Source organism: Monodelphis domestica, chromosome 1 (assembly GCF_027887165.1).
Source record: "Monodelphis domestica isolate mMonDom1 chromosome 1, mMonDom1.pri, whole genome shotgun sequence".
NCBI lineage: Eukaryota > Metazoa > Chordata > Mammalia > Didelphimorphia > Didelphidae > Monodelphis > Monodelphis domestica.
In genome coordinates, this window is record NC_077227.1 from 405,827,361 (window position 1) to 405,842,601 (window position 15,241).

The 15,241-nt window shown below is 45.4% G+C and overlaps 1 protein-coding gene across 1 annotated transcript in view; it reads left to right on the forward strand.

Moving 5' to 3' along the window:
* VSTM2L (V-set and transmembrane domain containing 2 like) overlaps positions 1 to 15,241 on the forward strand; it is an 82,703-nt gene that overhangs the window by 47,255 nt on the left and 20,207 nt on the right. The window contains exons 2-3 of the mRNA XM_001381735.4: positions 6,887 to 7,056; positions 13,867 to 13,917. Coding sequence (XP_001381772.1) covers positions 6,887 to 7,056; positions 13,867 to 13,917 — 221 coding nt within the window. The remainder of the gene's footprint in view (positions 1 to 6,886; positions 7,057 to 13,866; positions 13,918 to 15,241) is intronic.

Below are 15,241 nucleotides of genomic sequence, written 5' to 3' on the forward strand. Positions count from 1 at the left end.
TCTTTCTCTCTCTCTCTCTCATTCTCTCTCTCTCTCTCTCTCTCTCTCTCTCTCTCTCTCTCTCTCTCTCTCTCTCTCTCTCTCTCTCTCTCTCTCTCTCCCTTTCTTAGTCTCACTTTTTCTCTGTCTCTTTCTTTTTAAAAAAACCCATACCTTTTGTCTTAGAACTAATACTGTGTATTACTCCAAGGTAAAAAGTGCACTGAGGGCTAAACAGTTGGGGTTAAGTGACTTGCCCAGGTCACATAGCTAGGAAGTGACTAAGGTCAAATTTGAACCCAGGACTTCCTGCCTCTAGGCCTGGCTCTCTATCTAATGAGCCACCCAGTTGGCCCTCTACCTGTTCTTCTGATACCAGACAAATGCAATCTTCTTGAAGCTTTCCCTGCTCCTCCTTTGCTGGAAGTGATGTCTTTGTCCTTCAGGTCTCCATGGCATTCATTCTCTTTGTCCCTCAGTTATGGCACCAATCATAGTCTACTTTGTATTATAGCTATTTCATTCATTCATTTGACAAATTTTTATGAACAACTGCTATGTGCTAGCTAGGCTCTGGTTAGCACTGAATGGGATAAAAAATGAATAAGATCTAGGCTTACTCCCCAAAAGAGTTTGTGGCTTAATAATGTTTGTATACCTTTTTTATCTTCTTAAAAACTATAAACTCCTAAGGAGATTATCCTTAGGAGACATCTGTTTTCTAGGACCAGTTTTGCCTCTTACTAGCTGTGTGACTTGAGACAAATCATTTCCTCTCTCAAGGCCTCAGTTTCTTTCTCTCTTAAATGAGAGATTTTGGACTATATGATCTCTAAAATCTCTCTGGCTCTAATATTCTACATCTAAGAATTGATACATGGGTTACTGGTTAAACTGATTCATGTCTAGGGCTCAGTTTTCTTCTCTGTCAAATGGGAATAATAGTATAAAGAGCTCTACTATACATAGAAGCTGGAATTTGAAAGCCATCTCTGTCACTTTCTACCTGTGATCTTGGTGAACTATTTAACCCCCTGAGCACCCATTTTTTCATCTGTCAAACAAATAGGACTCATTGTTATTTCTGCAACTTCTAAATTCCCAGTAAATAAACCCTCCAGATGCAAGAATAATAAAGAATTTTACCCTTTCCAGGGCAAAAGATTTGCCTTCAATCTCCCTCCCATTCCCACTGATTCCTTGCAGTGTTGAGGAGCCACAGGGCCCCAAACTTGGGGATTGCAGGAATCTCTTGGGAAATTGATTTATGACTCTTCCAGGGCAGGGCTGGAGCCATGGTAGTCAGCTGGTAGTCAGCCTGGCAGGTAATTAGACAAGCAGGGACTGTCTCCTGGACTGTCAATCAGTATCGTTCATTGCCCTAGAATTCACATTTTTTGACAAAAGAGAGGGATGAGGAGGCCTGAGTGAACCAGCTTTCCTCATTAAAAAGCCACAGTTAGTACTTCATTTTATGGACCCTGGATTAGCAGTGATTTTTCCTCCTAAATTATACATTCCTTTCTGCTCCCCCTCTACCTCCCTCCTCAACCCCTTCTCCAAATGTGAATGCTGGGAATTTTCTTCACTACTCCTGGATGGGCAGGTGGCCAGGAACAGGTTTCATAGGATTTAGAACTGGAAGAGACTTTAGAGATAATCTACTGTAAAGCCTCTCATTTTACATTATAGGGGAACTGAGGTCCAGAGTGGGGGAAAATGACTTGCATGGTAGTAGAAAGCCAACTGGGATTTAAACCTAGGTTTCCTGACTCCAAATTCAGGGTTCTTCCCATTACATCAAGTTTCCTTTGCTTTCCCCAGATAGTTCTTCGAGCCAGAGATCCCTGGTCCTTGGCTTCCTAACAGGAGCTCCAGGCAAGAGTGGGAGGGAGTCCCTGGGGGCTTGGATTAGCAAGGTCCTCCTCCTTTCCTGCCTCCTCCACTCCCTCTTCTATGCCTTTTTCTACCATCTTTTCTATCTCCCGCTCCTACTCACTTCCCTTCTCTTCCTGATCCTTTATCTCCTCCCTCCCTCCCTTCTTTTCTTCTTCCCCTACCTCCTCCCTCTCTTCTTTTTACTCCATTTCCATTCTCTTTCTATGTATTCCCTCACATCATCCCCCCCTTTAAAAAAAATTCTTATCTTTGGTATTGAAATCAATACTAAGTATCAGTTCCAAGGGAAAAAAGGGGTAAGGGTTAGGTAACGGGGGTTAAGTGACTTGCCCAGGGTCACACAGCTAGGCAGTATCTGAGGTCAAGTTTGAACCCAGGACCTCCCATCTCTAGACCTAGCTCTGATCTACCAAGCCACCTAACTGGGTCTTCCCTTTCTTCTGTATTCCTGTTGCCACCAACTTTGTCTAAAACCCTCTCACCTCCCATCTATCCCCCTGGGGGATGAAACAACTACTTTCTGGAGGTAGGTACAGGCAGGTTGCCTTGTCCCCCAGTTGTGGGCTGTGATCCTGCAGTGAACACCGAAACTGCCAGTGATGTGTGCAGAGTTCTCTGGATAAGAAAACAGCAATGTCTGAGATTGGCCAGGAGATGGAAATTTGTGTCTACAATTGGCAAGCTAAGTAGGATCCAGGTAATTAGGGAATGTGGTTAGGAGCAGGTGTGTGACAAATATTGGCCCAAATGTAAGAAATGGCACTAATTGAATCCATTTATTCAACAAATATTTATTGAACGCTGGCTGTAATAATCCCTTACATGTCCACAGTGCTTCACACTTTCCTCAGTGCTTTTAAATCTCTTGTTTCATTTGATCCTCACAACAGCTCATGGAGAGGGGAAGGGAAGGAAAAGAATTATTGTCCCCATTTTATAGATTAGACGAATGAGAAGTGACTTACCTAAGGTCTCTCTCTCTCACACACGCACACACAGCTAGTAAGCAGAAGGGCTTGATTTGATTAACTGGGGGGAAGGAAGGAGAGGAAGCAGACATGTGACAGGTGAATGTGACTGGCTAGGTTAAGTCTCCAAAAGGCAACTGTTAATTGCCTTCACAGCCTAGCTGACAGTTAGGACGTGACAATGTAAATCGGTTACTTTGAACAGTAAGAGGCAAACTTAAGAGACCCGAAGGCTATTCACCTTAGCTGTAGCTGGCAGGATTCGAGCTGTCTCATTTTGGGGGCCAAGATGCCAGCTCAGGGTAGGTACAGACCAAAGATTATCTTCTCCCAAGACCTGCCTAATGCCCTCTTCTCCCATTCCTCACCCAGCTCTAATTGTGAATCAGGCACCATCCTGTTGGGCAGTGAGAATACCCTCTGGCCACGGATAAATGATTTCCTTGCTAGATTTATTTTGTAGACCATGGAATAGGTAGAGCTGGAAGGTGCTTTAGAACAGAGAATTTCCAAGGTGGGAAGGGCCCGATAACATGAAATGTTGGAGCTAGAAGGGATCATAGGACATTGAATTTTATGTTGAAGGAGGGACCTTAGAACATGGAATGGCAGAACTGAGAGAGACCTTAGAACATAGGCTGCCAGAGCTAGGAAGAGCCTTAGAACAGAGAACACGACACAGCAGAGCTGGGAGGGACTTTATTTTATGAGGGGATTTGACTACAGACAAATCCTATTTTCTTCCTCTTGTCCCATTTCCCCCCCCCCCATTCAAACGCTACAAACCATCTGACATCCTTATTTCTGAAATGTTACACAAATTGTCACGCTTCCAGGCTCCTTTCACTCAGATAAGCCATCCTATCTTTTCATTTCTCTTCTTTAAACTGACAGTGAGACTGATTTCTCACAGCCCCTTCCTGCCTGGTGGTCTCCTAGTCCCACTGACTAATGCTCTGATTTGGGGCCCCCTTCTACAGAGAAGAGAGGGTTAACCCAGAGACCAGGAGCCCTGCTCAGAAAAATGGGGAAGTTGAGGTGGCTCCTTTTTTTCTTCCTGTGTTTGAAAAGGGCTTTTCCTCTGCCGCTAGCTTCAGTTACTAATCTTAATTAGGTTTTCTTTGTGCTGGAAGGTTATGGAAAGGCAGAAAGCATGAAGAGAAACCAAATACCTCTGTGAGAGGAAGGATGGAGTATCTCTGATTAATCCTGGGCCTTTCCTGGGGATCAGGTTTCAGGTTTTTACCATTAGCTACTGTGTGGGTTTGTAAAAGCTTCTGAGCTGGGCATTCGGAGGCATTATTTGTGCTACGCCTCGATGGTATTTAGAGATGGGGGACCAGCAGGGGACGAAGTCCTAAGAAGGGCACAATACAGCTAGAGAAATTTCTTATGGGTCCCAAATGACCCAGGCTGGCTGCCTTTAACTTAGTCTTTGCTGATTTCTTCCTGCTTAGAAAAACAGCTTGCCTTAGAGGCAGCATGGTAGGTGGAACAATGGACCAATCTTTGGATCCAAACTTATTCACTTGCTAGTGATATGACTTTAGTCGAGTCACTTAACCTCTGTGAAGTTCTTCCTTCATCCGTAAAAGGAGGGTTTTGGCTTGACTAGGTTCCTTCCAGCTCTCATATTCAGTGAGTTTGTGATTCCCAAACAGTATAATCCAAGCAGCATCAGGAGACTTGGCAGGGGTTGTGGGGGATGGGGGAAGAAGGCATAGACTGTCATACTAAACCTGGTAAAGGCAGGTCCTTTGTTTTCCCTCCTGTATGACTTGTATATCTTTTTTTTTTAATTTTTGTTTTTGTTTGTTTTTCCCAGCAATGGGAATGGGGCTGCACTGAACCACTTGTCATAAGACACAGCTGGAAGGGACCTTAGAGGCCACTGACCTCAACCCTTTCATTTTACAGATGAGGAAACTGAGGCCCTGAAAGGTCTCATAATTTTTCCAAAGTCAAATAGCCAAGAAAAGTCTGAGACAGGATTCTGACTCAGGCCTTCCTGACTCTAAGTTTAATGCTCTAACTACTTCACCACCTACTAAGGTGAACATGGCAGCCAGTGTTAGCAGAACACTGGGTATGGTTGAGAAAGATGGGAGTAATGGTAAAATAAAGCCCATGGTATAATGGGCTAGATGCTAGGACATCTGGGTTCTGGTTCTACCTCTAACACCTGACTGTTACCCCTTACCAAAGAATGATATAGGTACCCTACTGCATTCTTGATATCCCTCCATTCTTCTTTGAGTGACTTGCTTCAAAAAGTAGCCCCATACATGCCAAAAGCCTGGGTTTGTCCCTGTCCTTGGGCTGCCTGTTCCCCTTCCCTGAGGGGCCACCTTTCTAGTGGTAATGCTTGCCCCTGAAGATGCCAGCACACCCAGGTATGACTGGCTCAGGTTCTAGGCGTGCCAATTCTTGATACCTAAAACCATCTCCTCTCTCTCTCTGTCTGTCTGGTAACCATCACTCTTCTGGGGCCTTAGGTGTATCCCTCACTTTATAGTTTAATTCAATTCAACCAACATTTATTAAGCACCATGTAAGGCAATTTCATACCCATTAACTCCTTTTAAAGAATCATAGAAAGTCCAAAATGGAAGAGACCTTAGAGATCTAATCCGCCTCCCTAATTTGGCAGTGGGAGGAGGCTAGAACCCAGAGAGCTTAGGCACCTTGCCCAAGATCACCCAGCTAATTAGGAGGTCCAGTCCCATAGCAGATGCAAGGGAGGCAGAGATGAATATGCAGAAGCCTTGCTCTCAGTTCGATGGTTCTCCCCTGCTAGACCCCAAACAGAAGGAGCTAAATGTGTTCCAGGGGCTATAGGAGAGAGCAGAGAGAACTGAGTCAGAGGGCCTGGGATTAATGCCTAACCCTTCTGCTTCCTAGTTCAGCTGGGTGACCTTGGCTAAAGCACCTTCCTTTTCTGGGCCTCAGTTTCCAATTTGGTAAAATGAGGGATTTGGGCTAGATGACCTCAACGGCCCTTTCTGACTCTTAATCTTGTAATCAGGAAAGAGTGACCACCCAGGGGGCAAGTGGGGGCTGGTGCAGGGGGAGTCATATTGGGGAGGAAGCAGCTGGATGCTGACAGTTGCCACATTTCCTTGGTGACCTGCACATCCCCAGCCATCTTTCCAGGGCGAGATAATCTCTCTGGAGAAGATGAAAAGAATTCTAATTACATCTTTGAACAATATTTGTTTTGAGAGAAGAAAAACAAACCATATGGTGTGGAAGGAGGGTTTGGGGGCTGCATTAAATGGGGATTTGTTTTCCATTTATATATCCAGGCGGAGGCAATCTGCTGGGGGAGGGGGAGGATTACTTTGTTTTAGGGTTGGCCTTGGGAATGATGTGGAAAGGGATTGGCAGTACCTAGCTCATGCTGGGTCCTTTGTTCACACTTTTGTTCAGAAGCAGGAGAAGGCCCTGCAGAGGGTGGACTTAGCCAAGCCTGGGTCCTGAGGGTAGGGGCATGAGGGGAACAGACAATTGGCTTCTAGGTGGTGATAAAAGGGATCTTATCCTGAGGGGGACCACCATTGGCTAAAATGGAGCTTGATGATGAGACACCTGCTTGGAGAAGGAGGAGGAGGAGACCCACCCAATGAGAAGAGTATGACTTGGGCTCCAGAACCCTCTTCTCATCCTAGAGAAGCCCTTTGTGTTGTTCTTGACTGTTGGCCAGAATCCTGGCTGGCCACTGTTTCCTGACAGGTGGTTATTCCCTGGACTGTTCCCTGACAGGCAGTTCTGCTGGGAACTGACTGGGGACTGTTTGCTGACAGGCAGCTGTTTTATCCCCGTTGACTGTTCTGGACAGGCAGCTGTTTCCTGGACTCTTCCCTAGCCAGCCATCATTCCTGGGTAGGCGACTGAACATTCCCTGACAGGAGGGACTGTTTCCCTACCCAGGGACTGTTCTTGGACAGGGGATCTGTTTCCTGACTGAGGCAAACTTTCCCCTCCCTGGTGACTGTCCCTAACAGATGGCTGGTCCCTGATTGATTCTTTTCTCTCTGCAGCCTTGTTCACAGAGACTCCCCATGACATGACTGCCCGGAGTGGCGAGGATGTGGAAATGGCTTGCTCCTTCCGGGGCAGTGGCTCCCCCTCCTACTCCTTGGAGATCCAATGGTGGTACGTCCGCAATCACAAGGACTGGACGGACAAACAGACGTGGGCATCTAACCAGGTAACCTCTTACAGTGCCCAACAGCATCCTCTCTCTCATCCTTCCCTGGGGATGTCCCTGGTCCTACCTATGCTTCCTTCCTGGCTTGGCCTTGGGTCCTTGTCCCTCGGACAAGCTTCTGCTACTCAGTGGGGTCATAAGATGGATGCATGGGATGCAGAGCTGAAAAGGATCTCAGAGGTAAACCTAATTCCAGTTTCAAAATAAAAAAGAAGAATCCCTATGGACTACATATTAACTTAGAAATTCATATAGTAACATTATCTATGTTCTATTATATTTTTATTTAATTTGTTAAATATTTCCCAATTACTTTTTTAAAGTTACCATTTTTATTTTTAAAAAGCCCATTCCTTTCATCTTAGAACCAATACTATATATTGGCTTCAAGGCAGAGGGGTGGTAAGGGCTAGACAATGGAGAGTCAAGTGACTTTCCTGGGGTCATACAGATAGGAAGTATTTGAGGCTAGATTTGAACACAGGACCTCCATCTGTAGGCCTGGCTCTCAAGCCACTGAGCCACCTTGCTGTCCCATTACCATTTATTTTTATTTTTTAAAATATAATATAATATAATGCATATGTTTTGTTTTAAATGTTCAATAAATTATAATCGTTATGTTCATCCATGAGTAGATTCTCATGTTAGTTGTATCCCCAAATTTTTGTCTTTTTTCCCCTTCCTGTTCCCCGTTCTCCAAGAAAAGGGAGTATTGCCAGCTGTAGAATGTGCCCCCATCTCCATGTGTTGGCCACCTCTGATTTAGTGCTTTTACAAATGAGGAATATGAAACTGAAGAAGGGAGAAGGGACTTGCCCAAGGTAACATAGGCATCAAGCGGCAGACTTGAACCCAGATTCTGTGTCTCCCAATCCATTGCTTTTCCACATTTCTCTTTTGTGGATGTTTGGCTTCCAAAGGGGCTGAGCTGGGAGGTACATGAAAGGTTCCCTCTGACCACCTTCTGAGGGGTCTATGATCCCAGTAATTTTCCACTTTAAATCAGGAACTTTACAGGGAACTGTCACTAGCCTGGTGGTTCAGAGGTAAATTCAGTAAATATTTACTGAGCAGCTTTAGGGAGAATAAGAATAAGAGAAGACATAATCCCTTCTCTCAAGGAACCCAAGGATCTTTTGGGAATGACAAAATATGAAATAATTAAAGGATTATAGAGACTCAAGTGAAAAATAAAGGAGCTATAAATGCCTAAAAGTATTCTGAATTCTGATACTTGGTACAACTAGGTGGCACGGTGAATAGAGCAGTAGGCCTGGTATAAGAAAGACCTGAGTTCAAATGCTGCCTCAAACAAACCCTGGCAAGTGTCACTTTGCTAGGTGTTAGGCAAGGGCAGAGCTGAGTTCTTCGATTATATGGTATGGAGAACTTCCATATGAGGAAATACTTCTGATCCAGGCACTCCTGCCTTTTTTGCTTCATCTTATAGTCTTAAAGAGCTGCTAAAGGCACTGAGAAGTTGAACCATTTGCTCGGTCAAAGACAGAACGTGAACCCCAGGGCTGCCTCACTTGGGAGGCTAACTTGCTCTCCAATAGGCCTCTCAGTCTCATAGTGGGAAACCCCCTCCCCCCCAACACGAATAACTGGAATTTACAATAATACAAGGACAAGGGTGGGAGAGAGTTACAGAACAGAAGACCAAGGGGGGTCAGTTACCCACAGCAAGGGAGATGAGGGGAGGCATCCTGGCAGAGGTGGCTTTTAAAGGAGGCTTTAAACAATGGATTGAACTTCAAAAGTTAGGAGAGAAGAGCACAAGGAAAGGCAGGAAATTGGAGAAAATCCAGGGCATATTCACGGGACAGAGATTCATCCAGATTGGCTGAATGGTAATAGCACTTAACATTTATATATAGCCCTTTAAGGTTTGTAAAGTACTTTACATTTATTATCTCATTTGATTCCCACAAAAACCCTCGGAGGTAGGTGCTGTTATTATTCCCATTTGATATATGAGGAAACAGACTGAGAACGAAGGAACTTGCCTCAGTCTAAGAAGAGAGGCAGGATTCAAACTTCAGGTCTGCTGGCAGGGTGGGATGGCCCATGCCTGGGGTTCCTGCTGCCCTGGAGGCTGAGGCTGGTGGCTCTCTTGAGCTTGGGAGTGCCAAGCTGCAGTGGGCTAAGCTGATCAGATGTCTGCACCAATAGGGTGAGCCTCAGGGAGGGCATTACTAGCTTACTAAGGAGGGAGAAATTGAGGATGCTGGGAACTGCCTTTGTAGGGCAGAAAGAGCTCACTTGGTCCTGAGATGCAGACACAGGGCTCACTTCTTGGGGCAGAGGAAAGAGTGATGGATTTGGAATCAGAGGATCTGGGTTCAAAACCTCAATGATCTTGATCGGGAAAGCCTCTGCTAGTTCTAAATCAGCCAGCCTATGAGAAGTCGCTGGGGTCTGGGTCTGCAGTTTTTCCATTCTCCTCTACCCTCCTGGATACTGATTTGGGTCTTTCTTTACTCTCCTTATCCCCCAACACTGACACCTTCTCGAGGGCAGTTTTGATAACATCGCCGACAGGATTTGTTTCCCTATCCATATGTTCCTCTAAGTAATCCAGGGCTTATCTTCCCTGTTATCTCCTCCTCCATCTTCTTTCTTCCCCCTTTCCCCTGCCCCTGCCCCTCTTTGCTCTCAGTCTCCCTCCCCCAGCGTTGGTTATGGCACCAATGTTTCTCTCCTCTTTTCTGTTTCTGCTCACGTAGCAATAAGGCTTCTGCAACAGTAAGCAGGCAGCATTGGATATCTTCATGCAGATTTGTGTGTGGTGTGTGTGTGTGTGTGTGTGGTGTGTGTGTGTGTGTGTGTGTGTGTGTGTGTGTGAGTGATGTTAGTTTACCATACATGGAGGGGGTAGAGGACTGGGCTGTTTGCCAGTGAGAGGAATGGTGTCAACTAACCTCCCCTCATGAAACTCTGGAGTGACAGAATTGGAAGGGTTCCCCAGGGTGACCCCAGATTCCCACATTTCCAAGTAGCATGGTATTGTGGAAGAAGTGTTGGCTCCTGAGGCAGAGGATCCTAACTCAAATCCTAGCTCTGCTGCTAACTGCCTCTGTGACCTTGGATAAGTCACTTCCCTTCTCTGGAGTCTCTATTTCCTCCTCTGTAAAATGATCTCCAGGGCCCCTTCCAGCTCCAAATCCCATAATTCTATTATAATAATAATTAGTAACTGTAATCCCTTATGTTTGTATGGCACTTTCAGCTTCTCAAAGTGCTTTCCCATGAATTATCTCTTTTGATCCTTGCAATAGCTATGTCAGCCAGGCAGTGCAGATGCTCCCTCTCCTCTCCTATGCTCCTACCCTGCCTCCCCCCAGTTTTGCAGGCAGAGAATATGAAGGTTGGGTGATTTGTCTAAGGGATCCCTCTCATTCCTAGTCCAGTAGACCTTAGAGAAGTCCCCAAAATAACTAAGATATGGTCCTTGCTTTTTAGGAGTTTTTAGTCTCATGGTGAAAGAGAGAGAAGATTATGGGTAGGTTTCTTACAGCATAGCTTCAGAATGAAAGAAGATCTCAGAGATTATCCAAGTTCAACACCCTCATTTTATACAGATGAATAAATTGAGGCACAAAAGTGATTTGCTTCTGGACCCACAAGCAATAAGTAACAGAATCAACATTTGAACCCAAGTCTTCCGACCTCCAAACCAGAGCTGTTCCTCCTACACTGCCCTCCCTCTCTGTGAGCCTGTTTACGCATCTGTAAAATCTGGGTACTTTCACTACTTATCTGGCAGAAATCGTTGTGGTATAGAAGTGTGTGACATTAAGCAGATAATGGAATACAAATTAGAATATAAATTCATAAGAGGACCATAAATGAATCTGCCATCAAAAGCGGGAGAAATCACTTCCAACCAAGGGAATCAGGGGAGACTTCATGGAGGAGGGGGTGGTATTCACACTAGCCATCTCTAAAATCCCATCCCTGCCCAGCCTTGTTTTATATGTTTTATTCTGGAGCTTGCAGGGAGGAGCCAGCTCCCCATGGCTGAGGGAGAGTAGGAGTGAGTGTGCCATCCCTGGCTGCTCCCCCCTCTAGCCATCCATCTGTCTGGGGCACACTGCCCACCCTGACCTTTGTGTTCAGATATAGACACATTCCTACCCAAAGCTATGTAAAGACACGCACAGATACAGACACATAAATATAGCCTTATGTTCAAAAGATCCAGAATGACATTTAGGTGGGGCATGAAGAATGGAACATTGGGAAGAACACTGGCTCTGGAGCCAAAAGACTTGGGTTCAAATCCTCCCTCTGGCATTTCTTAGCTGTGTGAGCTCGGGCAAGTTCCTGAGCCTTTCTGAGCCTCCGTTTCCAATTGTAAAGTGAGAAAGTTGGACCAGATGGCGTCTCAGGATTCTGGCAGCTTTAGTTCTAGGAATGTCTGATCCTAGAGATACAGGCACAATTACACTCAGTCGTGCATAGGCACACGTGTGCACACACACCCATTCATGTTTATGCTCCAGAGAGCCATGGTCTCATCTAGGTAGGGAAGCGGTGGGAGTCTGGGGACAGGACACTGGCTCTGGAGTCAGAGCCTCTGATGCCAATTGCTCATGCTGCCTTGGGAAGCCATTTGGATTCCCTTGACCTCAGTTTACTGATTTGTAACACAAGGGGGTTGGCTGGATAGACTCAGAAGTCCTTTTCATCTCTAGATCTACAGCCCTGTCAGCATCCTCCGTTGGTAGGGCACCATCACCCGTGCCTTCATGTTGACAGTTTCATAAATTACTGTGGCCCAGAATGTTCATCCTCCAGGGCCAACCCTCAGTGGCGAGGCTCTCCACACTCAATTGGACTGGTTCTGTGATCACACATGCACACACACACCTGTCATCGGGGCCATATTCAAAGCCTTTCCAGCTGGGTGGAACCTGCCAGCTGTTGGCAGAGCTTCCAAGAACCCAGGGTCACCTCCACGCCACAGTGAAGCACCTACCGGTGGAGGACTGGAGTGGAAGAGAAATCTGTCTGCTCACAGAGGATGTCCAGGCACACACACACATACAACAAAGGCAGCAGCTCTGTTCCTACAGCACTTAGGCTTTTCTGAAGGTTTTCCTTGCTTCCTCCCTCTAAGAGAGGTACCGAGAGAGAGGACGATTTCCCTTGTTTTACAGAGGCAGAAACAGAGACCCAGAGTGTTGGCTGATGGATTGAGAGATGGAAGGGATCTCAAATGTCATGTAGTCCAGGACTTCCTCACTGTTTTTGTTGTCCTGGACCCCTTTGGAGGTCTGGTGAAGTCTGTGGACCCCGTCGCCTACTAAAACATTTAAATACAGAAAGTAAAAGACAGGATTGAAAAGAAAACCAATTACATTCGCGTTATCAAATTAGTCTAAAACTAAAAACCTCCACAAAACCAGGTTTGTGGACACCAGGTGAAGAACCCTTGCTCCCTCATTTGACAGAGGAGAAACTGAGGCCCAGAGAATTGGAGCCCCAAATCACACTGCTGGGTGAGTGTCAGAGCTGGCATTTCTAATAAGACTGTCCTGCATTTGATTCACATATCTAAATGCAAATAGGCACACTTCCAGATATTTGTATGGGTATACTCTGACATAAAGATATATTCATGTGCATAGAGAAACACACACACATATATAATCTTGTGCGCATATATATGTAATATATACACACTGACAAGATTATTTTATTTAATTTTAATTTAATTTTTTAACCCTTACCTTCTGTCTTATAGTGTGTGTATATATACACACACACATACATACATACATATACATATACATACACATATACATATATATACATACACATATACACATATACATATATATATATATATATACTTGCCCAGGGTCACACAGCTAGGAAGTGTCTGAGGTCAAATTTGAACCCAGTACCTCCCATTTCTAGCCTTGGCTCTCACCCACTGGGCCACCTAGCTGCCCCCCAAATTATTTAAAATTGGAAGGACCCTTAGAGATCGTTTACTTTTCCCCCCTTCCTATTTTATGAATAAGGAAGCCAAAGTCTATCAAGGTAAGATTGCTTGTCCAAATCCCCACATATTTACACACGCACACGCACACACCCTCCCATGCTTCCCACACCATCCACAAAGCAAATCCAAGACATTCAGAAAGCACTGAAATTATCCTCCGGGTGCCTAAGAGTGTTGGTCCTCCCAGTCTGGAAAACGTAACCACGAATCCCACCCAGTGGTGCTGTCTCTACGGCAGCATCAATATCTCCCCTCTCTTCTCTTTCTCTCGTGACTTCCATTTCATTCCTTTGTCTCCTGTGCCTGAAATGTCCTCCCTCACTGTTTCTCTTGTTTGAATTCCTTCCCATCCATCCTTTGAAGCCCAACTCAGGACCACCTCCATGAAGCACTCACACACACTCGTTGGTAGTCCCCCGATTCCTCCCTCAATCTCTCTTGACTCTCTCTGTCCCCTGCCTCTCTCCAGTGCACTCACCCAGCATGTATTCTTGTGTTCTAGAAAATATCATTTCCATCCCCCTCTGCTCGTAGACTGTGAGCCTCCCTAGGGCAGGGACCCCGTCTCTTATCACGACTTTCTCTCTCAGCTCAGACCCACCCTGGCTCCTCTAGAGGCAGACAGTCGGCTCCTAATGAGTGTTTGCTAAATGAATGGATAATTGAATGAACAAATGAACATTGTCTCTGAAGCTTGCAGGGCAGACTAAAAAATGTGAGTTAAATGTGACAGGTGTCGCTCCCCTCCCGTCTTCCAGCCAAACTAATGTTTTCTCTCTCTCCTTCCTCAGCTCAAGGCATCTCAGCAGGAAGAAGCTGGAAAGGAGGCCACGAAAATAAGCGTGAGTTCTGATCCTGACTTGCACATGGGCTCTTGCCTTGGACGCAGCTGTAAACTTTGCTTTTCTTGGCTCAGCAGGGAGCTTGGGGGAGGAGGAGCAGCCCTAGAAAAAATTACACCATTGTGATTTTTAAAGGCTGGAGATTTTTCAGCCCCGTTGAATGACAACAACAAATGATAGGGAGAAAGAGAAGGAGGAGGAGCTGGGGGAGAAAATCCATTCTCTATGTAAGGGCCAAGGTTGCATGAGGCCTGATGTTTTTCACTGGGCTTCCCAGTGGCATTTTTTATCTAGGGGAAAGAGGAACCTAATGGAGCAGAATCGCTGTAATTTTTTTTTCCTATGACAATTGTGCATAGAGATTTTTTTGGCAAACCAGGTGCTCTGGTTTGTGGTAGGTAGACTTTTTTGTCAGGGAAGAATAAGGAAGCAACATCATTGAATGCTAACTTGTCAGAGCTAGAAGGGGCTTTAGAACCTAGAATGCCAAAGCTGGGAGTGATGACCAAATCTAGAAGGCAAGGCCTGGAGGGCCCTTGGAACATGGAATATCAGAGCTGGAAGGAATATCAGTTGAATATAAAAAGTCAGAGCTGGGAAGGCCCTTAGAGCATAGAATGTCAGCGCTGGAAGGGATCATAGAATATAGAATTCCTGCCCTGGGAAGGCTTTTAGAACATAGAAAGTCAGCGCTGGAAGGGATCATAGAATATAGAATTCCTGCCCTGGGAAGGCTTTTAGAACATAGAAAGTCAGAGCTGGAAGGGACCATAGAATATAGAATTCCTGCCCTGGGAAGGCTTTTAGAGCATAGAATGTCAGCGCTGGAAGGAATCATAGAATATAGAATTCCTGCCCTGGGAAGGCTTTTAGAACATAGAAAGTCAGAGCTGGAAGGGACCATAGAATATAGAATTCCTGCCCTGGGAAGGCTTTTAAAGCATAGAAAGTCAGAGCTGGAAGGGATCATAGAATATAGAATTCCTGCCCTGGGAAGGCTTTTAGAGCATAGAATGTCAGCGCTGGAAGGAATCATAGAATATAGAATCCCTGCCCTGGGAAGGCTTTTAGAGCATAGAAAGTCAGCGCTGGAAGGGATCATAGAATATAGAATTCCTGCCCTGGGAAGGCTTTTAGAACATAGAAAGTCAGCGCTGGAAGGGATCATAGAATATAGAATTCCTGCCCTGGGAAGGCTTTTAGAACATAGAAAGTCAGAGCTGGAAGGGACCATAGAATATAGAATTCCTGCCCTGGGAAGGCTTTTAGAGCATAGAATGTCAGCGCTGGAAGGAATCATAGAATATAGAATTCCTGCCCTGGG